Source organism: Rattus norvegicus, chromosome 8 (genome assembly GCF_036323735.1).
Source record: "Rattus norvegicus strain BN/NHsdMcwi chromosome 8, GRCr8, whole genome shotgun sequence".
Classification (NCBI taxonomy): domain Eukaryota; kingdom Metazoa; phylum Chordata; class Mammalia; order Rodentia; family Muridae; genus Rattus; species Rattus norvegicus.
The window spans coordinates 123,264,572-123,290,019 of NC_086026.1; the positions used below are offsets into that span (position 1 = coordinate 123,264,572).

The 25,448-nt window shown below is 44.5% G+C and overlaps 1 protein-coding gene across 2 annotated transcripts in view; it reads left to right on the forward strand.

Annotated features, from left to right (window-relative positions):
- Dync1li1 (dynein cytoplasmic 1 light intermediate chain 1) overlaps positions 1-23,925 on the forward strand; it is a 33,674-nt gene extending 9,749 nt beyond the window's left edge. Inside the window, exons 3-13 of one of the 2 annotated variants that reach the window (NM_145772.2) lie at positions 7,502-7,618; positions 8,280-8,510; positions 11,496-11,665; positions 15,214-15,307; positions 17,023-17,158; positions 17,514-17,625; positions 19,843-19,902; positions 20,767-20,811; positions 21,562-21,682; positions 22,238-22,390; positions 23,678-23,925. In NM_145772.2, the coding sequence (NP_665715.2) occupies positions 7,502-7,618; positions 8,280-8,510; positions 11,496-11,665; positions 15,214-15,307; positions 17,023-17,158; positions 17,514-17,625; positions 19,843-19,902; positions 20,767-20,811; positions 21,562-21,682; positions 22,238-22,390; positions 23,678-23,790 (1,352 nt within the window). In that variant the 3' untranslated portion in view covers positions 23,791-23,925. Of the gene's footprint in view, positions 1-7,501; positions 7,619-8,279; positions 8,511-11,495; positions 11,666-15,213; positions 15,308-17,022; positions 17,159-17,513; positions 17,626-17,824; positions 18,951-19,842; positions 19,903-20,766; positions 20,812-21,561; positions 21,683-22,237; positions 22,391-23,677 lie in introns of those variants that run through there. The other variant, XM_039080871.2, reaches the window with a different exon arrangement.
- The last annotated feature ends 1,523 nt before the right edge of the window (positions 23,926-25,448 follow it).

The following is a 25,448-nucleotide window of genomic DNA, read 5'->3' on the forward strand; positions in this document are numbered from 1 at the left end:
TTTTGTAGATTGTCAGAGACTATGATTATTTTGGTTTTTAAATTTGAATTAAGGAATCAGAATTATAGCTGTGGTTGCTTTAGAGAAAACTAAGGTTCTGTTAAGTGCTTAGTCTTGTGAGTGGCCTATTTGAGCAGAGAATTGACAAATGACTTGAAATATAGGCTTTACTGTGGTATGCAACAGGGACCAACAAGCCTTTGCTCATTCACTGGACAGACTTGGGCTCTTCAAAGTCTCCAATCTTGGCTGGGGCAAAGCAGTTTCCAACTGACATTCAGGGATTGGCCCATAGTGATTTTGAATGACCAACAAGCTACGAATGACTTTTATTAAAGAGCTGTAGGGAGGGGCAGTGAGATGGCTCAGTGTGTAAAGTGCTTGCTACCAAGTCAGACAGCAAACCTGACTGTGGTCTTCAGGACCTGAATAGTGGGAGCAAAGGAGCAACAACTGCCAGTCCTCTGACCTCCACACATGCTCTATGGCACATTTGTGTACATACACATAAACACACAAGCACACAAAATAAATGTAATTATTATGTTTTAATGTTATAACCACGAGAAGCTTTCTAGCCTCTTTTTGTGGACATGAAAATAACTATTATAATAGTATTTGCCCAGGCTCTCTCTCTTCTCTCCCCGAGCCTCACGTTTGGAAAGAGTCTCCATATCTAGTCCAGGCTAACCTCAGACTGCGTAAGCCCTTTGTGTCCTGCTTATGGCTAGAGAGCCTGCCTGCAGGAGCATGTGTTGTGGTTGTTGTTTGAGACAAGGTAACCTAGGCTGGCTTGGAACTCACTATCAGTCCCCAAACTTGAGGTCTCCTGCCTCATGAGTTACCTTCTCAGTGCTGGATTGTGGTGTGCTCTACCATGTTCTTTTTTTTTTTTTTTTTTTTTTTTTGGTTCTTTTTTTCGGAGCTGGGGACCGAACCCAGGGCCTTGCGCTTCCTAGGTAAGCGCTCTACCACTGAGCTAAATCCCCAGCCCCTACCATGTTCTATTTGGGCCGTTAAGGTTTAATTGCAGGGCTTGAGAGATGACCTAGTGGGCACAGGTGCTTGCCACCCCACCTAATAACCGAAGTTTGAACCTTGGGACCATATGGTAGAAGAGAAGTGACTCCTACAAGTTGTCCTCTGACTTCCACATGCACACTTTTGCATATATGCATGGTGGTGGGGAGACAGACAGACAGAGAGACAATAAGTTACTGTAAAAATAGTTTTTAAAAGATTTTAGGGGTTGGGGATTTAGCTCAGTGGTAGAGCACTTGCCTAGCAAGCGCAAGGCCCTGGGTTCGGTCCCCAGCTCCGAAAAAAAGAAAAAAAAAAAAGATTTTAAACCTGGCATGGTAGTGCACATCTTTAATCCCAGCGCTCAGGAGGCAGAGGCAGGTAGATCTCTGAGTTTGAAGCCAGCCTGGTCTATAGAAAGAGTTCTAGGACAGCCAGGACTATATAGAGAAACCTGGTCTTGAAAATATAAAAAAAAACTTTTTTAATTAAAAATAGATTTTAACTATATTTGTTTTTCCTGTTTGTTTATTTATTTACTTTTCTTCATGTGGCTGGAAATCAAACCCAGTGCCTTGTGCACGCGAGGCAAGCTCTCAGCCACTGAGCTATGTATATCCCCAGCCCTGTGCCTCATTTTGAAAAGTTTATTTTATGTGTGTACATGTGTATGTGCCTGTGTTTGAGTATGTGCATGTGTGATGAATGCCTTTGGAGGCTGGATCTCTGGAGCTGGAGTTACAGGTGGTTGTGAGCCACCCTACAGGCATTCTGGGAGCTGAAGTCCAGTCCTCTGAAAGAGCAGGCGCTCTTAACAGCTGAACTGTTGCTGTCAAATTATAAAAAAGACAGTCTATTATCCCGCACTAGGGCCGGCACCGCAGTGCCCCGAGATATCTGGTAGATACTTCATCTCAGTCAGCAAAGCCTCTCACCCGCTTTGCTCCATCCCATACCACACTGCCGATGGCTACTCTCTGAGCCTGGCAGCAATCTCTCTACCCATCCAGTTCCCAAGGCAGGTCGCCACCATGCCAGCCACCACACACTCTCTTGAACTTAAATCGCCACATGAAAGAACACACAACACAATAACCTCTGATCCAATTGATAAGATAAAATTTTCTCATCTAGATAGCACAAAATCCTGTACACACCGATCCCTTAAGAATATCCATAACAGGGGCTGGGGATTTAGCTCAGTGGTAGAGCGCTTACCTAGGAAGCGCAAGGCCCTGGGTTCGGTCCCCAGCTCCGAAAAAAAGAACCAAAAAAAAAAAAAAAAAAAAGAATATCCATAACAACCTGTAAAAGAGCAGACAAGAATCTTAACATCTGCCTCCATGTTCTCTCCGCTGCCTCTCCCTTCTCTCCAGTCTCCTCCTCCTCTAAAACTTTTCTCCTGCCCATCCTTCCTTCTTGTCCAATGGCAGGACTCGTTCTATCTTGTACCTGCCTTCACCTGTGTAACGACATCATCCTATACTGAGCTAGCTCTGCAGCCCCATTTCTTGGTTTTATAGAGCCCACTTACCTACTTTAAGCATAGTGTTGTAAGAAATGGAGATGTGTGTCCACATTCCTGTCTGTTATCCTTTTTGCCCTTTGGTTTTTAGACAGTTAACAATAAAAACTGTTTTTTGAGTCAGGTGAACTCACAGTGATCCACCTGCTTCTGTCTCGCGTGAGTGCTTGGATTAAAGGTGTGCTGACATTGTCACATCTGGGCCATGTTATTTAAAATAGGAAAGGGGATTTGTGAAACTCATACTGAGTTGATGGCACCTTTCAGTGGCCTCTCTGCAGAAGCCTAGAGATGAATAGATACTTCTGTCACACTATTTAGGCAGTGGGGCAGTGAGCAAAACAGACCAATATGGGGCCTCTGCAGTTCCCATGTGGAGACCAAGTACAGAACATGTGTGCTAGTGAGCTCTGTGGAGAACAGATAGCAGGTGGTAAGGAAGGCTAGGAGACACACTTTTATTTTACATTAGTATCTGTATTAGTGTTTGGTGGTGGTTCTAGGGTAGAACATGTTGCCTGATGCATGATGGGCCTATCACAGAGCCACACCTCCGCCCTTTCTTTTTTTTAATTTTAGGTGTTGTTTTTTTTTTTAATATTAGTCTTGCATACGTGTGTGTGTGTGTGTGTGTGTGTGTGTGTGTGTGTGTGTGTGTGTTCATGCCCTGGCACACAGGTGTATGTGCCCTGGCATGATGTGGAGAGCAGAGGACAACTCTCAGGAGTCAGTTCTCTCTTGTTTCCACCTTGTGAGTCCAAGGAACTGAACTCGGGTTGTTGGGTTTGGTGGCAAGTTCCTTTACTCTTGCTGACCATCTTTTTCTTTTTAAAGATTCATTTATTGTATGCATATGAGTACACTGTTGCTATCTTCAGACACACCAGAAGAGGGCACCAGATCTCACAGAGATGGTTGTGAGCCACCATGTGGTTGCTGGGAATTGAACTCAGGATCTCTGGAAGAGCAGTGGATGCTCTTAACCGCTGAGCCATCTTTCCAGATCCCTGCTGGCCATCTTAATGACCCTTTAGTTTTGTTTTTATTTTAGACAGGGTCTCAGTAAGTTGCCTAGGCTTGAACTTACTATGCAGCCAGGACAAGATTCGAACTTGAAATCTTCCCACCTTAGCTTCCTGAATACCAGTGGCTATGGGCTTGTGCCACTAAGTCTGTCCCAGACCTAATCTTTTTTTTGATTTTTGTTTTTCAAGACAGTTAACCAAGGTAGCCCTGGCTGTCCTGGAACTCACTCTGTAGACCAGGCTGGCCTCGAATTCAGAGACCCCCCCCTCGCCCCTGCCTGCCTGAGTGCGTTACCCACTACCCAGCTCCCCAGACTAGAATTTAAGAGTCTGACTTCTGGCTTCTGCCACACAGTCTCTAAAATATCTAAACTGCTGGTGGCTCTCCATGGTATAAGGACAGTTTCACTTTCTTAGCCTGGCATGCTGGCCTCAAGTTTGTCCCCTTGTCTGCTTTCTTCATAGCCCAAGCTTGGGAACCTATCTCACTGTACAGATGCTGTTTGGGACTGGAGGCTGTGCCACCACACCAAGTGTTTATTTGTCCTTGTTAGAAGGACACTTCTTTTGTACTCACTTTCTCTTCCTGAAATGATTAACTCCTGGTGGTTAATTAATCCTGCAAGGTTTGGCTGAAGTGTTGCCTTTGCTGCAGAGCTGTCAGACTTCCTTGTCAGCCGACTCCTCTCTCCTTAGGGCGGTGGCTGTGGCAGGTGGGTTTCTGTATTTCTAGTGTGTGGTTTGAATGCAGGAGCAGCTCTCTTAAGCATTTCCATAGTTCTTCTAACAGGGTAATTAAAATGATTTTTAGCATGAGAATCTGCTCCAGCCTCCCTCCTGGGGTGATGTGTAGGAAATTTTCTTCCTTATAGTTCTCAAGCAGTTACAAAGACAAGCTAATGAGGTATAGAGCTAAGAGAATTCACATTGTAAGACCAGTTCAACAAACAGTTTTGACATAGCCGACTTTGCAACAGTTAAGCATGATGGGTTATCATGGGAATTACTGTTATTATCATAGATATTACTGTTTTTAACCTAATCTCTTGTTTTGATGGCTAGTTTAATAGTATACATAAAAGTAGCGCAGAATACTCATTTAATTGCCACATTCTTTTTCTTAATTAGGTGAAATTATACATGCTTGCTGTGCACAACATACTGTGTGGGACATAGGCACCTTGGGCAATGGCTTGTCATGTCCTATGTTGCCAGTCTTGTAGTAAGAAACCTCAACATGCTCTGGGCAGTGTCCCCCCACCCCCCATACTGCTGCATATTCTAGGCAGTCCCCTCATAGTCCCCACACCACTTGGTGTTGCACTTCCTGGTGCTTACTGCAGGCAGGAGAGCTCTCATACTGCCTTTCCTTTCTACCTGAGACTGTGGCCTTTGTGACTTTGCCTCACTAGCTCCCCAGATCCTGGGAACCAGCACTTCACACTTTGTTCTGTGAGCTCAGCTTCTAGCTCTGTATAGAAGGGGGTATTTGTGGTATTTGTCTTTTGTCCCTGGCTTACAGTTTAGTCCCATTTTCACAAATGCCAGAATTTCTTTTATGATTCCATAGTGATCTACTGTGTGTCTGTTCTTTTTTACTTTTTTTTTTGAGACAGGGTCTCAGGTAGCCTAAGCTGGTTTCTTTTTTTTTTTTTTTTTTTTTTTTTTTTCCCCGGAGCTGGGGACCGAACCCAGGGTCTTGCGCTTCCTAGGCAAGGGCTCTACCACTGAGCTAAATCCCCAACCCCAGCTGGTTTCAAACTCATAAAGTTGATGATGGTTTCCAACTCATATCTTCCTGCCTTCCAAGTCCTAAATGCTGAGATCATAGATATGCACTGGTTTTACTGAATTTTCTTTAATCCAGTAATCTGTTTATGACTTGAATTGGGTTTCATATGCTGACATGTGGATAGATAATGCTACAATGAACAGTAGAGTGCAAACTGACCCTGTTTAATATGTACATGTGTATGTGTGAGTGAGTACACATAATATCAGACTTCTCATACACATTCATGACGATTATTGCTCATAATGAAGTACTAGAAATGATTTGTGAAAATAACTAGTCCTCCACTATGAAATATGGTAGTGAATGCTATGAGGTACCCTCTTTTCTGGGACTAGGAGGTTTGAGGTTTATAGTATAGAAGCTTGAATTAGCTGTGTAGCCCAGGTTAGTCTCTATCTCTCAATATATTGCCTCATTCTACTGAGTGCTGGGTACAGGTGTGCACCACTGCTTTCGGTGTGTGATGGTTAGGTTTTTCTCAGTTTGATACAAGTTAGAGTCATCTAATAAAGAAGGAGTTTTAACTGAAAAAAAGCCTTTCGTCTCTCCTAGCACTAGGCATGCACCATCTCAACTGGCACTAAGTCTACATCTGCTGCACAGACACGTGCAGGCAAAGTACTGACACACACACACACACACACACACACAAAAATAAAAATATGATGAAGAAAAATATTGGGAAGAGGTCTCCTGTAGTCTAGGCTGGTTTCTGACTCAATTTGTAGCTGAGGCTGACTTTGAACTCCTGAACCTTCTGCCTCTACTTATTAAGTACAGAATTGCAGACATGCTTTTCTTTTCTTTTTTTTTTTTTTTTTTTTTTTTTTTGGGGTTCTTTTTTTCAGAGCTGGGGACCGAACCCAGGGCCTTGCGCTTCCTAGGTAAGCACTCTACCACTGAGCTAAATCCCCAACCCCGCAGACATGCTTTTCTATACCAAGTTCATGTTGTGCTGGAAGGGAACCCAGGGCTCTGCATGTTAGGCAAGACTGCCAACTAAGTTACATCCCAGTTCTTAAACTTTTATCTGCCAAGTTTAAGTCACACACTTCCCTGCCATTAATATTTTTAAGGCTATTTCTTACTTTCGTCAGTCCCATATTCCTTCTCTTCTCTTGCCCAACTTACAGTCCCTTCTCTGCTCTCCTAGCCCTGTGTCTCATGGTCAGCAATCAGTAATGGTTCTGCTGGGGACCCCAGTTCCCTGTCCTGATCAGTCCAGTAAGCCAGGTACTCTCCACAGGTATGACTCAGATCAGGCCAATGGGAGTTGTCCCCAGGTCAAAAGTGGTAACATTCTCATAGTCACAGCCGAGGACAGATTTTAAGTTAGAGATCAACCTGGGCTACACAGTGAGACCTTTTCTCAAAAAGAAGGGATGGAGAGTACTGGAAAAACAGCTCAGTGGTTTAGAGACCATCTGCTTTTTGCTGAGAATCTGTTTGGTTCCCATTACCCATGCTGGGTGGCTCACAACAATGTGTAATTCCATGTCCAGAGAAGTCAGAGTCTCTGGCCTCCACAGACAGTGTCTCCCCCCACCACCCCGAACTCATTCACATAATTTTTTTTTTTTTCGGAGCTGGGGACCGAACCCAGGGCCTTGCGCTCACTAGGCAAGCGCTCTACCGCTAAGCTAAATCCCCAACCCCATTCACATAATTTTTAAGGTAAATATTTTTTAAAAACCCAGAAGGAGGGTGTTGGCTCTGTTATCATCCTTGCCCTCCGAGATTGTGGTATCCTTTGTTAGTTTGCCTGTACTCTGATCTTTAAACAACAAAAGTATCTCTATATAGCTGAGATTCTTCAGACTGAAGGCTAAGAGGGAGCCCTTCGAACCTTACAGACCAATCTAGGCTGCTGTAAATGTGTTACTTTCTGAAACCGTGGCATCCTACTTTGTCACTCTGTCCCATGGAAGACAGCATTTATAGCAGGATGGACCAGATTTAACACTGGGAGAAGGGAGTTGCTGTGGCGTCTGTGTCCTCAGTGGTTCAGCTGCCCAGCAATCTTCTGTTGGATTACTGCTGTGGCTGACACCAGTGAGCTGGCCTTCACATGGTGCCACGAAGTGTCCCCTGTCCACACTGAAATCAAACCTGACTTTTTTAACTGTATGTGTCTAGGTGAGGATGGAGCTGGGAAAACAAGCCTCATAAGAAGAATCCAGGGGATAGAGGAGTACAAGAAGGGACGAGGACTGGAGTATTTGTACTTAAATGTGCATGACGAAGACAGGGATGGTGAGTGTGGCCTCCTGAAGTCAACTTGGAGGGGCTTTGCTGTTCCCCAGCACAATTGGTTTTTGTCCAATTTGTCATTGCTCAGCAGGAGCTCTGAGATGTCACTTGGGTCAGTTATGTATAGACATGCTTCTGTTGGTGTGAAGTTGGGTTTCAGATAGTATGGTTGTAAGCATGTTACGGTATTCACATGTGGGATGTTAGTTAGCCTTCTTGTCAGCCTTAAGAAACAATCTCAGTTTTGAAGTTCGCTTTCCTTTAGTGTGGTGATTGTTTTGCCCACCCTCTCTCCTCCCTCCTCCCTTCCCCCATTTTCCTATATGTACTTGTAATTGTCCCCATAGTTGTTTACACTTGCTCAGCCCTTTTTTCTTCCACAGGACACTGACCTTCCTGAGTGGGTAATTTCTTGAGTATATACAGCTCTGTCTGTTGATGGTAAAATATAAACATGATATTTACTGTCTTGACCCTGATTAAGGAGTAGGAAAAGGGAGGGGGCTCTCATCCTGTAGATGCCTGTTACATCATGTCAAGCCTTTCTGAACTGTCACTTGACCCAAAGAGTTGAGCTTCATCAATGGTAACAGATATATCTTGTGCATAATTAAATGACTTAATAGTGCTGTTAAAAGAAACTGGATTCTTTGTTTTTTTGTAGATCAAACAAGATGTAATGTATGGATCTTAGATGGAGATCTATACCACAAAGGGCTACTCAAGTTCTCTCTGGATGCCCTTTCTCTGAGGGACACTCTGGTCATGTTGGTCGTCGATATGTCAAAGCCTTGGACTGCTTTGGATTCCTTACAGAAGTGGGCAAGTGTGGTGAGAGAACATGTTGACAAACTGAAAATCCCCCCTGAAGAAATGAAGGAAATGGAGCAGAAGTGTGAGTGGCCAGAAAATTCGGGCTCCTATTGAGATATCTTAGCAGACTATAAAAACCAGACATGCCAATGTGGGCTTCCATTGAGATATCTTAGCTAACTATAAAAGCCATTCCAATTGTTTTCTCTATAAACAAGATTCAGTGAAGGAAATACAATGACTACCATTTTGAAACTTAGTTAGAATGATGTACAGAGTTTTAATATTTAATATACAGGGGTTGGGGATTCAGTGGTAAAACGCTTGCCTAGCAAGCAGGAGGCCCTGGGTTCGGTCCCAAGCTCAAAAAAAAAAAAAAAAAAAAAAAAAATATATATATATATATATATATATATATATATACATAATGGTAAATTCTTTGGTAGAAATGTTTTACTCTTGTCAAATGACTATGTGTCTTCATTCTGAAAGATCATTTTTACTGGTAAAAATATGAGCATTTTTGGGATTGGTAGCTTATCAACTTTGTTAGTAGCAAATGTACATGAAAAGATGTTAACATAATAAAAAGATGCTAAGTTGGTTTTATTATTTACAGAGTTCATTAGCATGCAGGTGTCTTTGCCTGTGCAGTCATTTCCCCTCCTCCCCTCAGTCCATGCTTGTTTTAGAACCATTGCTCTGCTCCAGTTCACACTCTTGTGTGTGTTGTATGTGAGTTGTTATTGCTGTGCATATGTCTGTTCATTTATTTTTTGAACAATGTCTCCCTTTGTACATTAGGCCAGACTCAATTCTTCCCCCCCTTCCCCCATGAGGAGGTTGCAGGCATGCCACTTCACTACACTGTCTTAAAAGATTTTAATCATAGTTTCCTGTCATTGATGATCACTGTCTGTGAAGTTGTTTCTTTCCCCAACACCCCTAGTCCATGGTTGTATTAGAATCATGTGTGCTTCTAGTTTACACTCTTATGTATGAGTTTGTGTGGGCGTGCCCTATAGATCCCATTGATTGACTAATTGGTTGATTTACTTATTTATCTTATTTATTTATTTATTTTGGTTTTTCGAGACAGAGTTTCTTTGTGTAGCCTTGGCTGTCCTGGAGCTCGCTCGCTCTATAGTCCAGGCTAGCCTCGAACTCAGAGATTTACCTGTCTTTGCCTCCTGAGTGCTGGCATTAAAGGCATGCACCACCACTGCCTGCTGACCCCTTTATTTTTAATTTTGTGTGTATGTTGTAAGAAATGTTCATATATGAGAACAGGAAGTCCAGAAGAGGACTTTGAAGTTGCTGAAGTTACACTGTAGGGAGAATCTCTCAGAAGCATCACGTGTCAATAGAAAAACCTATGACCAATGAGCTAATCAGGAAATATGAGGCGGATGCTGGCAGGAAGAGAAAGGAGTCTGAGAAGTAGTGTAGTGAGAGGCAAGAGAGATTTACAGCTGAAGGAGGAGATGGACGTAAGCCAGCAGATGCGGAACTCAGGATAGAATAAAGGGGACATCACCCAGGAGGATGTGACAAGACAGACTCATGGCAGCAGTGCAGATAACCAGCCACATGGCAGAATGTAGATTAAAATAGACAGGTTATTTTAAATTATGATCTGGTCAGAAAAGAACCTAGCTCTGTGGCCAAGGCGTAAAAACGTTTGAGTCTGAGTCTTATTTCTGGGAGCATATAGCTGGGAGGAAGAAAGACCAAACTTCTGCATTACACCGTGGTGCTGAGAACCAAATTCTGGCAAGAGCTGAGCCATCTTTCCAGTCTCTCCACCTTGTGTTTTGAGACAGGGTCTCTCACTGAACCTGGAGCTCACTGGCCGGTGAGCTGCAGACATCTGGTTGTCTCTGCGTCAGAAGAGCGTGGATGACCGTACTTACTACTGGGCCTAGCTTGTCTATGAGTGGTGGAGATATGAACTTGAGTCCTTGTGTTTGTCCAACAAGTGCTTTTCCAAGTTAGTTATCTCCCCAGCCCCTGGTAGAAACTTCCAACCAGCAAGGAGTTGTGGACATACCTAATGAAGATCTGTGTTCAGGCAGAGCGTGCTAGCTCATGCTAGCTCACTCCCAGTGCCCAAGAGGCTGAGTGAGGTGAATTCCAGGCCAGCCTGAACCACATAGGGAGAACCTCTCACAAGAGAAAGAAGTCCCCAGCAGAGTGTGGTGGCTCTTGTCTGTAACCTTAGCTCTCTACAGACTGAAGCAGGAGGATTTAAGAATAGTCTGGATCACTCCTGCCTCGGGTATACTAGGAATACAGGTGTAGTCTCCCATGCTCAGTTAGCACTGTGCTTTATTTATTTTATTTTATGTGCATGGGTGTCTTGCATGCATGTCCGTCTGTGTACTGTGTACATTTAGCTCCCATGGTGACTCCCTGGAACTAGTTACGGATGATTGTTAGACACCCTGTGGGTGCTCAGGATTGAGCCCAGGTCCTCTGGAAAAGCAGCCATCTGTCTAGCTGCAGGACTGTGCTTAAGTTGGGGATTCTTTTTCTTCCATGTTTAGTTCTATGTAATTCATTCCTTTAAAGAAAACAGAGGGCCAAAACTTCAGTTTGTGTGTGTGTGGGTGTGTGTGTGTGGGTGTGTATGGAGTGCACATGTGGAGAATCCTATGCACAATAGATCATATATTTTTACTTGTGTGTGTGAATTCAGGTAAAACTATATGTGGAGGTCAGAGAACATTTGCAGGAATTGCCCAGGTATCAAACTCAGTCATCAGGCGTGGCAGCAGGGACCTTTACCACTGAGCATCTCTCTGGCCTCCAAAGTCCTATATAACTAACTGACCCTATTCAGAACCCTGCTGTGTAGAGCGTCAGGATGGAAACATCTACGAAATCAGTAATGTGTGCCCTGCCTGTATATACTTTTCCTTTGTAGATGTAGCATTTCTGAAGTCGGTTTTTGCTTCTTTTCCTATGTAGGATGGCATCTAAGCCCAGAAGAAGTAAGTTTAAGTTGTGGCAGGGATAAGGAAGGCTCACATGGCGCTGTTTCTAAACCATTTCCTCTGACTTGCAGTGATTAGAGACTTCCAAGAGTACGTGGAGCCAGGAGAAGACTTCCCAGCCTCCCCTCAGCGAAGAGCCACGGCTGCACAGGAGGACAGAGATGACAGTGTCGTCCTACCCCTGGGTGCAGACACGCTCACACACAACCTGGGCCTACCCGTGCTCGTAGTCTGTACAAAGGTTAGTTTGCTTCCTGACCTTGCAGCTGTCTTGTTTAGGGGGTGTTAGTTTCCCTAGATAACTTGTTTTCGTTTGAGACAGGTCTCGTGTGTCCACGGGCTATCATCTGATTCACTTTCTTCACGCCCTGGTCTCTGGACGATGGACACAAGCATGTCCTGCCACACTCATGAAGTGTCTGGGGTCTGAAGCAGTGTCTTTGACAGAAAATAGTATTTCAGATGCATTGTTCTTGGTTGAAGTTCATCTTCAGAACTTCGGTTAGACCTCACTATACCGTTAGTTCCTTAGAAACAGTTACAGGTGACATGATAGCGTATTTATTATTGTTTTACTCCTACCTGTATGTCTGTGCATGCAGTACCCTCAGAGGTCTGAGGGGATCAGGGCTCCTGGCACTGGAGTTGTAGATGATCGTGAGCTGTCATGAGGGGACCCAAGAATTGAACCTGGATCTTGTAGAAGAACATCCAGTGCTCTTACCTCCCGCACCATCTCTCCAGCCCATAAAGGCTTAGTATTTTTATAAGTAAAATATCTTTTTGCTCTTTGGTTTTGGTTCATTTCTTTTGTTTTGAGACAAGCTCTCACTGTCTCACCTTGGCTGACCAGGAACTCTGCTCCCTCTGTCTCTAGTGCTGGCATTAAAGGTGCCCTCCATCCACTTATTGTTCTTTCCATTTTAAAGCTAGACTTCTTTTCTTATTTATTTATTTATTAACGTACATGTGAGCTCTATTAGCATATATGCCTGCAGGCCAGAAGGGGGGCATCAGAACCTAGGATACATAGTTGTGAGCCACCATGTGGTTGCTGGGAATTGAACTCAGGACCTCTGAAAAAGTAGCAGACAGTGCTCTTAACTGTTGAGCCATCTCTCCAGCCCTTGTACTAATTTCTTAATGTTAGAGGAGTTAAGTATTTTCAGATGAATGCCACCCTTCCCCAGTCCTGCACACCAGGATCAGGATGAACCTAGAGCCTTGTGTAGCTAGGCAAGCATTTTAGGTAACATTGTATCCACAGTCTACGCTGACTTTTAAACTCCTTGTATCGCCTGTTATGTAATATTGATATGAACTTGTTCTTTGTGTATTTATGAAAAGGTGCTGACAGAATCACTGTTTTCAAAATTCTGTTGGCTTACTGGATGCACACCCGAATCCCAGCTTTCAGGAGTCAGGAAGCTCGTGAGCTGCAGACCAGCCTGTGTTACATAGCTAGACCTTGTCTCTGCTTACAAAACAAACAAAAATTTCTCTTAACTTATTCTTTTATTGAATATATTTTTCAATGAAAAGATACTTCCTTTAAGGTATAACTTACCTGCCAAAGCCCACTTTCTTTCCCCTTGGTACTAAGTAATGTGTCCACTGTGGGGTAGTGAGAAAGTTTCAGGACAGCAACTGCTCTATTCCATTCCACTGAAACATAGGCCTTGGATATGCTAGGTGGATGCTCTGCCTTGATGTTTACACTGGAAAAGATGCACGTAATGAGACGAAGGTCCCAAGTTTTTTCATCTTTGGGATAAAAATGATAAAAAACTAAAGGCCTGGCTTAAGTTTTAAATTTTACAAATTATCAGTAATAAAGAGTGGGATGGAGGGTTTTTTTTGTTTTTTTTTTTTTTTTCTCGGAGTTGGGGACCGAACCCAGGGCCTTGTGCTTGCTAGGCAAGCGCTCTACCACTGAGCTAAATCCCCAACCCCAGGATGGAGGTTTTTTTTTTTTTGGTTCTTTTTTTCGGAGCTGGGGACCGAACCTAGGGCCTTGCGCTTCCTAGGTAAGCGCTCTTACCGCTGAGCTAAATCCCCAACCCCGGAGGTTTTTAAAGAAGTGAAAACTTGGTATCTGTTTTTCTATGGTGATTTGGTGGGGTGCGATGTGAGGTCTTTTCTGTAGAATTTCACATACCTGGGATCTGTGTACAGTTCAACAGCTGCTTATTCCCATGTTTGTCAGGGTTTTAAAACCACAACTTGATTTATAAAAAACAGTTCTGTATTTTAAAGGAAAAGCATTGAGTTTAAGGGGACTTGAGTCTTTAATAAATGACTGGTCTACGTAGTGAGTTCTAAAACAACCAAGGCTACTCAGAGAAACCCTGTCCATGGGGTGCAGAGGGGAATTAACTGAAATGACTATCTGGACCTAACATGTAAGAAACAGTCTCCCTAGGGGTTGGGGATTTAGCTCAGTGGTAGAGCGCTTGCCTAGCAAGCGCAAGGCCCTGGGTTTGGTCCCCAGCTCCGAAAAAAAGAAAAGAAGAAGAAAAAAAAAAAAAAAGAAACAGTCTCCCTGAATCCCTGTGTTCAGTCTTAAAAGATGATAGTGGTGGTGGTGGTGACATTTATTTTGCATGTGTTGAGCGTTTCTATAGTAACTGTGGAAGTCGGAGAGCAATTTGTGGGCATTGGGTCTCTTCTCCGACCTTTGGGACCTGGGATGGAATGCAGGTTGTCAGGCTTCCTGGCAGGTGACAGCTACTGAGCCACTTCTCCACTGTCTTTATGCCGATGTGGTTGTCACACTGCTGTCCCTTTGAGGACACACACTGTTGGTGCTCTAATGTTTTGTTTCCGTTCCCTAACTTTCCCTACACATTCTCTACACTTTTCTAGTGCTTATACACTAAAGCGCACCTGATGGTGTCTTAAGGTTTTGTGAAATGCAGTGAGCCACCAAGCCCAGCTCAGTTAACCCTTTTTATGGAGGGAGAGGATGCTGGGAATTAAACCCAGGGGCTCACACATACTCTGCTACTGAGCTCCATTCTCAGTCCTTTATTTAGGTTAAAAGCTCTTTAGTAAACTGTCATACGTCACCAAACAGTACCAGTCAGTCGCCAGTACAGTGAAGTTCTTTAATCATTTGAGGTGTTGCTCAGTGGTTTATAAAATGAGCAAGCAGGTGTTCATGATTACATAGGAAGACTGTTCTATAACGTGTGTATGACAACTCTGTATGACATGTGACCTCAGACTAATGTTGCACAGAATAATTAACAGGATAAATGTTTTTTATATTCTACACCTTCAGTTTGGAAGGGGTGCAGTGAAAATTACTTGGGTGTCATTATGGTTAAACACTTCATTTTCCTTAGTTTCTCTGCAGCAAGGCAGAGCTGTTCCTGCTCACGTGCGGGGCCTTTCACAGGCAGCCTCACAATGTTGTGGTGAGGCCAGGTGGAAGGGAGAGTACCCCCATGTTCTGTAGGGCTGGCGTGGCGTAGACTGAATTCAGTCATTGTAGGAGAATGGCGCCTGAATGCCACATGAGACCACTGGACGTAGCTCTGCTGGTCTTGATTCCTTCATGTTCTCCACTGTCTGGAGCATTGTGGCCAGACTGACTGTGACACAGAGGCCAATATTGTCAAGGTTGTCAGTTGATATTGCAGGTCCTGCTCATCTCTTACCATAGTGTAGTGGTGACTCGTTATGTTCCCCTGTCAACGGTTGAAGTTTGATTGTTTACATTGACCTGTTGGACTGCGGTGTTTAAAGTTGCTGTAATGCCGTCTGATGATTGCTTTATCTCCACAGTGTGATGCCATTAGTGTCTTGGAGAAAGAACATGACTATAGAGATGAACACTTCGATTTTATCCAGTCACACATCCGCAAGTTCTGTTTACAGTGTATCCTTCAACAGAGTGCCCTACTAAGCAAAAAACAATTATGATGGACTTATAGAAATTCTGTGAGCATTATTCCACCTTTCCTTGAGTGTCAGGTCACTCACATGTGGCATTCTGAAGTGTTGTTACTGGAATCGTAGGTTTGTTCTGTTCTCTCTCTGCTCTGTTTGGAGGTGGAATGTGGATAAGTGGGAAAAAACAGATTTAGTCAGGGCCAGTTCTGAAGGGATCCTCTCTCAGATCTTCATCTGGGAGAAGGGCTCAGAGGTACACAGGGCTTTTCTGGGACACACAAGGCATCTAGGGAGAGGACGGGCATGAAACCACAGGCTGAATGGAGCTGGCTGGCTTTTCTCTGGAGTACTGCTATGTGTTTTCTTTTGAGACAGACTGTGTAGCTTAGCCTAGCCCAGAGCCTCTTGCTTCAGCCTGCAAGTATTGGGATTCTAGGCTGCACCTCTACACTCAGCTCTGGGTAGGACCTTTTCAGAGTGGACATCTCCCTTTTCAAAACCATCTGGGTCAGCAGCTACCATTTTTTTTTTTTTTCTTTTTTTCGGGGCTGGGGACCGAACCCAGGACCTTGCGCTTCCTAGGCAAGCAAGCGCTCTACCACTGAGCCAAATCCCCAACCCCACAGCTACCATTTTTTAAACAGACATTGCTTTTCTGAAAGTCAGTTTATATGAGTTGAAGAAGAAGCCTCTTTTTGTTTATAGTAGCACACTTAGGGATGGGTCGGAAGATTGGGAAGAGGGGTACAAGTAATAGGTCTGGCCTGCTCTGTTACAGTGTGATGGCAAGGTCTGGCCTGCTCTGTTATAGTGTGATGGCAAGTATTTAAATATTACTATTACTTTGCTGTGTTCAAAGAATTGTGCTTAGGCTGGAGAGATGGCTCAGTGGTTAAGAGCACTGTCCGCTCTTCCAGAGGTCCTGAGTTCAATTCCCAGCACCCACATGGTGGCTCACAACCATCTATAGTCAGGTCTGGTGCCCTCTTCTGGCCTGCAGGCATACATGCAGGCAGAAAGCTGTACGATACATACATAATAAATAAATAAAATGTTTAAAGAAGTGTGTTTAAGAAAAGTGATTATCGGGCTGTGGGAGTTGGAATGAAGGTGCCCTGCACAGGCTCCTGTGTTTGATCCTTGGTCCCCGTTGGCTGTGGTGCTGCAGGACAGTTAGATGGTGTGGCCTGTTAGAGGACGTGTGTCACTGGAGATGGGCTTTCTGCAGGGCACAGCCTATAAGCCAAACCCTTACAAACCGACACAGGAGACTCTTTCTAAATTACTGTTATTTGGCTTTTCAAGACCAGGTTTCCTGTGTGGCTCTGGCTGTCCTGGAACTTGCTCTGAAGACTAGGCTGGTCTCAAACTCAGAGATCCATCTGTCTCTGCCTTCCACATGCTGCGATTAAAGGCACATGCCACCATTGCCTGGCCGAAATTCTTTTTTTGAGACAGGGTCGCATGTACCAGACTAGCCTCAAACTTTCTGTCTAGCTGAAGATGACTTAGAACTTGTGATCGTCCTGCTTCTCCTTCCTGAGTGCTGGGTACCTCAGAACTTCTTGCTAACTGTATCAGCACATTAGACACCCAGGACATTCCCCCTAAGCACTGCCATGTGTGTATACGCATGTTCCCCTGAAATGTGTTATGGTGCCTTCATGAAGTGCATACTGTTCTCCTTAATGAGCTGGTTAGACGGTGCAGCGCTGATTTACACGTCTGTCAAAGAGAACAAGAACATAGATTTAGTTTATAAATACATCGTCCAGAAGCTGTACGGGTTCCCCTACAAGATCCCTGCGGTGGTGGTGGAAAAGGACGCAGTGTTCATGTAAGTGCACTCAAAGCGCAGTTATCCTGCACTGGTGCTCAGTGTCTGCCAGGGACTGGAGCCTGGGTCAGGGGATGGTTTGTAGCTCAGTTGTTACAGTAAATGATGACCAAATACAGAATGTGGACTTGGTCTTACATTCCTCCTGGGAGGGCTGGTAGAATGCTTTTCTAGCATGCATGAAGTCCTGCCTTGGATCCCTGGGGCTGTAGCTCAGTGGGTAGCACCCCTCTGCATACACAGAGCCCTAGGCTCCGTCCCTAGTGCTGTGCTCCCGAGACTCCAAAAATGATCTAGGGGTAAATGAAAGAGTGATGGGTAAATGGCTGATAGTTTCATGTGCTTTTCTCTCCAGTCCAGCAGGGTGGGATAATGATAAGAAAATAGGAATATTACATGAAAATTTTCAAACTTTGAAAATAGAAGATAATTTTGAAGACATCATAACCAAACCTCCTGTCCGAAAGGTAAGTCTTAAAATGGCCTTGATATCTAGACTGAAGCTGAGAGGAGGGCAGTCTGATGTTGAGGGCACAGGGAGAAGACATTCTCTTTGCTGTCAGAGGAGTTGTTTAGTGGTTTATGCAGGTATCTGTCCCACAAATGTCAGGCAGGCGCTACCCAGTTGCCTAGTGTTGTGCCTCGTACATTTATTTACCTTTGCAGACGCTGGCACTGAATCCATTTCTACACACTTTGGAAACCACAACTTGGCATGGAGATCTTGAGCAGTTAGAGTAGATGGAAGCTGTGGACTTCAGAGACTACAGCTCTTCCCAGAGCCACGAAAGCATTACTGCAAGGATTCTCTCCTTTCTACCATTGAGCGTTACTGTGGATCGTGGCCATCGTCACTGGTCACCTGTATTGGCCATAGCTATCTAAACGTTCTCATTTTGCTTTAGTCTTGACTCAGGTTTTATGACTAATGTGTGCATCATGACTTTGTGTTAAGCTGTATATACATAACGTTCAGTAGATAAATACAGATAGAGCTGTTTCTGAAAGTGACAAAGATGAGTATTTACATGTAATCCTCCTCAGAGACTTAGCCCAGCACTTTAGGAAAGAATGCTCCTGATGTAGTCTGTACCATGAACCTTATTGAGTTGAAGCGCTCTCACCGTAGGTGTCCATTTCCTGTGTGTGGGTTGTTAGTGGTGGGAAAGCGAGCTCAGTGAAAAGTGCATCAGCATGCTGGTTTGGTTTGGATAGCTCTTAAAAGAAATACACACTTCAAAAGGAGGAAACCATACAGAAACGTCCCCTCTATTTGTGTAGGCATGTGAGTTGGTGTTGGTGTATGTGCAGGAGCACAGTTGCCTCTAGAGGTCAGGAGAGGGCATTGGATCCCCTGGAGCTGAACTTACAGTGAGCTGTGAGCTACACAATGTTGGTGTTGGAAACCAAAATCAGGTCCTTTGCAACATCAGCGCACATTCTTAACCGCTGAGCCATCTCTTCAGTGCCAAGACTAAGCTTTATGGTGTCCTTTTCTTCCAGTCATTGCACTTAGCTACTGTTTAGGTACAAAATGCCATAGGAAGGAGGAGGCTATGTGTACAGTAATAAGCTGACCTGTAGCTGGGCCCGCTGGTAGGCGCCCGTAACCCCAGCTCTTGGGAAGCACAGCTGGGAGGCTTGCCACATGTTTGAGGCTAGGCTGATCTATAATGAGTTCCAAGCCAGCCTGGACTGCAGAGTGAGATCCTATCTTAAAACAGTAACATGAGCTCCATTGCGTAGGTCATCCAGCAAGTGGTAAGGAGTTCTCAGCTGTGGAAATAAGCAGGATCTGGAGTGGACTAAGGAGGCTGGGCCTGAGGGCAGCTTTTTTAGGATAGCCACTCTGAAAGGAAGGGAGAGTATCAGAGCCAGGCTACAACTCAGGGGTAAAAGCTCTTGTAGTGGGGTTAGGGATTTAGCTCAGTGGTAGAGCGCTTGCCTAGGAAGCGCAAGGCCCTGGGTTCGGTCCCCAGCTCCAAAAAAAAAAAAAAAAAGAACCAAAAAAAAAAAAAGCTCTTGTAGTGTCTGAGGTCCCACATTTCATCCCCATACCATACAAAAAGAAGGGACTGTTGTGAAGGTGACGGATCTGAAAGTGTATGTACTCCACTGAAGGAAAGTCCACAGAAGACAGACACTGAGAAGAGCTGAGAGGCAGGCAGGCACTGGAGGGGAGAGGCTGAGTTAAGACCCTGGGGGCTTTATCTAGGCTGCAGTGAGATGGACACTTGCAGAATTTGAACAAAGGAGTGATGCAATGTGACTTAACCTTTGAAAGGCTCACAGCCCCTGTAGGGGAAGTAAACCGATCACATGTGTAACACTTGCAGTTTCTTCTTAGGAAGCCATAGAAGAACTTTTTTTTTATTTCAGGGAAATCAGGGATAAGTGGCATTCATGCATTGAGATATTCCTGACTCGCTTAGAACACCCCATTGCTGGACCCCAAATTAAATAGGCATGGCTGAAAGTCCTGTGGCTCTAGGGTGGAGCTTTCAATAGAGTGACCATGAGTAGCTTTCAATGTAAAGCTAACAAGGGCGTCACTTATGTACGTAGCGGTAAAGTTCAAGTTCTCGATTGAACCGTCTTTCGTTAGTCTAAGCCGTACCGTCAGTTACTAGAGGTATTAGCAAAATGTGTTCAGCTACTCACAGCATTCTTCCTACTCCTTCCAGTTTGTGCATGAGAAGGAGATTATGGCAGAAGATGACCAAGTGTTTCTTATGAAGCTACAGGTATGAAGCTACATTAGAGGTAGTCTCAGTGGAATTCAGTATTCATAGATGCTTTCGTTTGCCCTCAACCCTAGGTACATTTATATAGCTATCTTATACTTAGATTTTTATTACGCTATGTATCTGCTTCATGTGTTTGAGATGGGGTGAAGTATGCATGTACACCACAGCTCCTGCATGCATGTACACCACAGCTCTTGCATGCATGTACACCACAGCTCCTGCATGCATGTACACCACAGCTCCTGCATGCATGTACACCACAGCTCCTGCATGCATATACACCACAGCTCCTGTATGCATGTACACCACAGCTCCTGTATTGTCAGAAGACACTTTTGAGGGTTGGTCCTCCTGGGGATTGAACTCAGATCACCAGGAAAGATGACAACTGTCTGTCTCTACACCTTTAACCATCTTGCCACAGATGGCTTTTAATCTCTTAAAAATTAAATCAATTGGGGTTGGGGATCTAGCTCAGTGGTAGAAGGCCCTGGATTCGGTCCCCAGCTCTGGGAAAAAGAAAAAAGAAAAAAGAAAAAAGAAAAAAAAATTAAATCAATTATATTTTAGATTTATTATATTTTGTATATGAGGGTTTAGCCTGCATATGTGTATGTGTACCATGTGTGTGCCTGGTGCCCAAGGCGGGTCTAGAAGAGGAATCTCCTGCAACTGGAGTTTACATGGTTGTCAGCTACCTGCCATATGGATGCTGGGAATCGAACCCAGGTCCTCTGGGGGAGCAACCAGTGCTCCTAACTGCTTTCTTGGAAAAGAAAAAGTTAAGCTGTATATATTTTCTTTAAAAAGACGGTAATGTAGACTATGAATGTCTAAACTATAATTCTTTTTTTTCCCCAGTCTCTTTTAGCAAAGCAACCTCCAACTGCTGCTGGAAGGCCTGTGGTCAGTATTAAATAGACTTTGACCATCTATTAATGTTCAATACATGCTGTTGCAGTTCTCTGAGTCTCTCTCTCTCTCTCTCTCTCTCTCTCTCTCTCTCACTTAATCTCTCTCTCTCTCTCATACACATGCATGCACACACAAACACACACATGTTCACAGACACATACGCATGCACACATGCACACATGCACATACCCACACAGACATAGAGGCATGCTTCAGGATAAGATTCATTCAATCGGTTATCAGGAATTGTGAGGTGTTTTAGAGAGTCTGCACTCCTTTTTAGAACATTGAAATCAGATAAAGATCTTCTCAGTGTGTGTTTTATAACAAGCCGAGTGCGTGCGTGTGTGCGTGTGTGTGTGCGTGCGTGTGTGTGTGTATACTTTCACAAACCGCCAGGACATCTTACAGAGGAGTCCGGTTACATGATAGCTCCGTGCTGTAGCTGGGTAGTGGGACTTGGGAGGACACACTTGCCTGAGATTGGTGGCTGCAGGCGCTCTGGCTCCCAGGCTTGTGCTCAGAGCCCCTCATTATCCAGTGTCTCACTCCTTTCCCACCAGTGCCATGACTGGTGTCTAATGTGATGGGCCTGTGGGTTCTCTAACCTGAGGGCAGACGTGTAACACGTGTCAGTGAGTAGGGGAAAGCCCATTAGCTTAGGTGGGGACGGTAGCTGAGTATTTTACTGTTATGGAGGTTTTAAGTTTTAATATTCTCGCTTTTCCCATTTTTACCTAGGATGCATCACCAAGAGTCCCTGGAGGCTCTCCTCGAACACCAAACAGATCCGTGTCATCCAATGTTGCCAGCGTGTCCCCCATCCCTGCAGGATCCAAAAAAATTGATCCCAACATGAAAGGTAGAGCCCTGTCCATTGGGGAAGCGGTGCAGTGTATTTTCCAATGAGCACACTTGTCTGCAACCCACCTAAACGGTCCCTTTCCTGCACCATCCTTTGTGAGCTTTGCTTTGTAGATCGAAGCTCCCAATCAGGCTGTAAATACCACAACATCACAGTACATCACAGCTCATGGTGAGAGCTCTCAGCAGTCACCTGTGAGAGCCCACTGGACAACGTAATTTTGGTAGTCAGTCTAGGTTAGCGAGTGGTTTAGCTGGTAAAGGTACTTGTCATCCAGCTGATAACCTGAGCTCAGTCCCAGACACACAGAGGTGGGAGGAGAGAACCAACGCCATAGTGTCTGCTGACTCCACACGTGCAGGGCGGTGCCACCTCACTCCCACCCACGCGCTCACACACGTCACACACATGCCCAACAATAATACACAAGAATAAAAACCGTCCTTGTGAATGCTTTGTGTAGGAGTTGATGAAAGTGTGAGTAGTTTACAATAACTTATTAGAAAAATGGGATCTTTGTTCTAAAAAGCTTTTTGTTTGTTTGTTTTGTAGCTGGAGCAACCAGCGAAGGGGTCCTGGCAAATTTCTTCAACAGTCTGTTGAGTAAGAAGACTGGCTCTCCTGGAGGCCCCGGGGTCGGGGGCAGTCCTGGAGGAGGGGCTGCAGGTGCAAGCACGAGTTTGCCACCATCCGCCAAGAAGTCAGGTAGAACTGCCCGACCAGGGCCTGTGGTCAGCACGTAACCTTGTCGAGCATGACGGAGTCACATGTGCCTTTAGAAACTGTCAGAGGATCTGATTTCAGATTGGGTTCAGACTCAGACTCAGACTTTCCGTGTCTCCCAGTCTCTGGGCCACTAACCTGCCTTCTCTCTGGGTCAGCCAGGCTGGGCATTCAGATGTAACTCCAGTCTTAGCCGCGTGTCTTCTTCTGTTTCTGAGGTTCCTTCATGTACTAACCTGTAACAGAGCTGCTTTCTATCACGGCTCAATAATACACCATTGTGTGGACACGCCACATTTTATTTGGCTTGTTTTAATTTATATTTTTCTCTGGCTGTCCTGAACCTAGCTCTGTATACCAGGCTGGCTTTGAATTCATGGGCATTTACTACCACTGCCTGCCTTGTATCTTTTTCTTTTTCTTTTTTTTTTTTTTTTAATTAGTTGGAGCAGTATTTGATGTTAGAGTTCCTGGGTCACATTGTATATTAACTTCTGTGGGGAGGTCAGTTTTCTTCTACCGTGTGGGTTCCAGGGATCAAACTCAGGTCATCAGACTTGGCAGCAAGTGCCTTTACCTGCTACCATCACACCAGCCCCTACATTTTTTTTTTCTTTTCTTTTTTTCAGAGCTGGGGACTGAACCCAGGGCCTTGTGCTTGCTAGGCAAGCGCTCTACCACTGAGCTAAATCCCCAGCCCCAGGACCTGTATTTTTAAGGATGTTTATATAATTCAGTAGGCTACATAAAGTTTTTTATTGTTGGTTTGTTTTTGTTTGTTTGTTTTGTTTTATTTTTGAGATAGGGCCTCAAACTCAGGATGTAGCCCAGGTTAGCTGTGGTTTTTTTTTTTTCTTTTTTTCCCCCGGAGCTGGGGACTGAACCCAGGGCCTTGCGCTCCCTAGGCAAGCGCTCTTCCGCTGAGCTAAATCCCCAACCCCCGTTAGCTGTGGTCTTAATGGTAGCCTACCTCTCTCAGACTCCTGGGTGCTGGGATTGTGGGCATGGGCTGCCCTGTGTGGCTGCTGTTTTCACTTGACACTCCCAACTCCCAAGACAGGCTCCTGATATGTAGCCTACTCGACCTTGAGCTCAGCAGTCCTCTGCCTGATCCACCATAGGCTCAGTATGAGTCTATTGTCAGTGAAAACAGTGGCCAGTGCTCTAGGGAGCACTGTGTCTTAGTAGGAAGCATAGTCAGTGAAAGCATTGGTCAGTGCTCCGGGGAGGACTCTAACTCTTGTTCTTTCTTCTTGAAATGCACTGTAGGCCAGAAACCTGTGCTCTCAGATGTTCATGCCGAGCTCGACAGAATCACACGGAAACCTGCTTCTGTTTCTCCTACAACACCTCCATCTCCTACGGAAGGAGAAGCCTCCTGAAACACCAAACAAAGCCGTTTGTTCGTTCTTCCGGGTGACGACAGCTTGTCTCTGCCCTCTCCTTCCCAGTTGGAATTATGATGGGGCGGGACCGGAAGCTTTTACACACAAAGCTTATGTCCTTTTTTTTTTTTTTTTTTTTTTTTTTGTGGCTGCCCATTTTTAAAAGAGAAGCTACAAAGAAGAAAGACAGTTTTACATTATGTAGAATAACTGTTTGCATTGCCATTCTGCAAAAGAAAGAAATTTTGATTTAAAAAAAAAAAAACCTTAAACTGTCTAAGACTGTAGTAGAACTAGGTGATCCTGTCCCCTAGGCGGCATAAGCCAGACAGGGACATTAGGGACGGGCAGAAAATATGTAATTTTGGCAGTTGATTGACTCAGAAGTCTACACTTTTTTCAGGTAAGACTATTCCAATCACTTTTAAAGATACCATGTTTTTCTGAAGAAGACTGGTCAGTTGTCAGATTTCGCACACCAACCAACAGCTGTGTGGTGACGCCTGCGATGTGCTGAGAAACTCACAGTCGCGCACTCCGTGACCCATGAGCCACCATCAAATGGACCAGAACCAGTGGCCAAGAGGCTCCTTTAATCAAGAGAAAGAAAGCACACCGCCTGAGGGCGACCGATGCAGAGGTTGTGAACGTGGAGAGAGAACCGGCTTTGCAGTTGTTTATACACATATATATATCTATATATATGTATGTATATATATGGCTCTGCCTTAATATACTCCTTTTTGTTCATGACTTTCAACTGTAATCAGTTAATAAAGTATTTATTCTCTGCATTCAGGGTCAAATAACGTGTTGCCTTTTCTTACATTCCAGTTTGACTTGTCAGCAGAGGAGTGGAATTTGTTAGTAATGTGGGATGTTTGACTGGACAGGGCTGTTAAGACTCTGATCTTCCTCAGACAAATGGAAGTCACTCACAAGCTTCCTGAGTTTGGGAGTTCTCCTTCAGTCCCTTCTCCCACAGGCATAGAGAATTACAGCTGGGTTTTCGTTGGTTTTGTTGGTTTTTGAGACAAGATGTCATATATCTTGTGCTGACCTTTGATTCACTATGTCATCTAATTTTCCCCAACCACCCCTTCAGGGTTTTTTGGTTTTTGTTTGTCTGTTTTTGAGGTCTCACAAAGCTAAGGCTGGCCTTGAACTCCTGATCCTTCTGCCTCTATTCCCAGTACTGGGATTGTGCCTGGTATTCTGTGGTGCTAAAGATTGAACTCGGGCCTTGCCTGTTAAACAAGCACTCTATCCGCTGAGCTAGCTACCTTCCAGGGCAGTTTCTTATACAAACACTCCAATGAATAAAAATAGAATCTTAAATAAAACCAACTCTACTGTGTGTGCTTATGTCTAGACATGCGCGTGTCTTGGAACGTGTGTGTTTAGAGGTCAGAGGACAACTTGTACAGTTGGTTCTGCCCTTCCACACTGTGGGGCCTGGGATGAGACTCGGTTGTCAGGTTGGCACCAAGTGCCTTTCCCAGTGAGCTGTCTCACCAGCCCTGTAGACTCTTACTTAATGGGTGTAGCTGGGGTTTTGTAGTTTGGGGGTTTTGTATTCTTTGAGAGCACATGTATACATATATACAATATATTTTGATCATATCCACTTCAAGTCCTCCAGACCTCCCCCAATA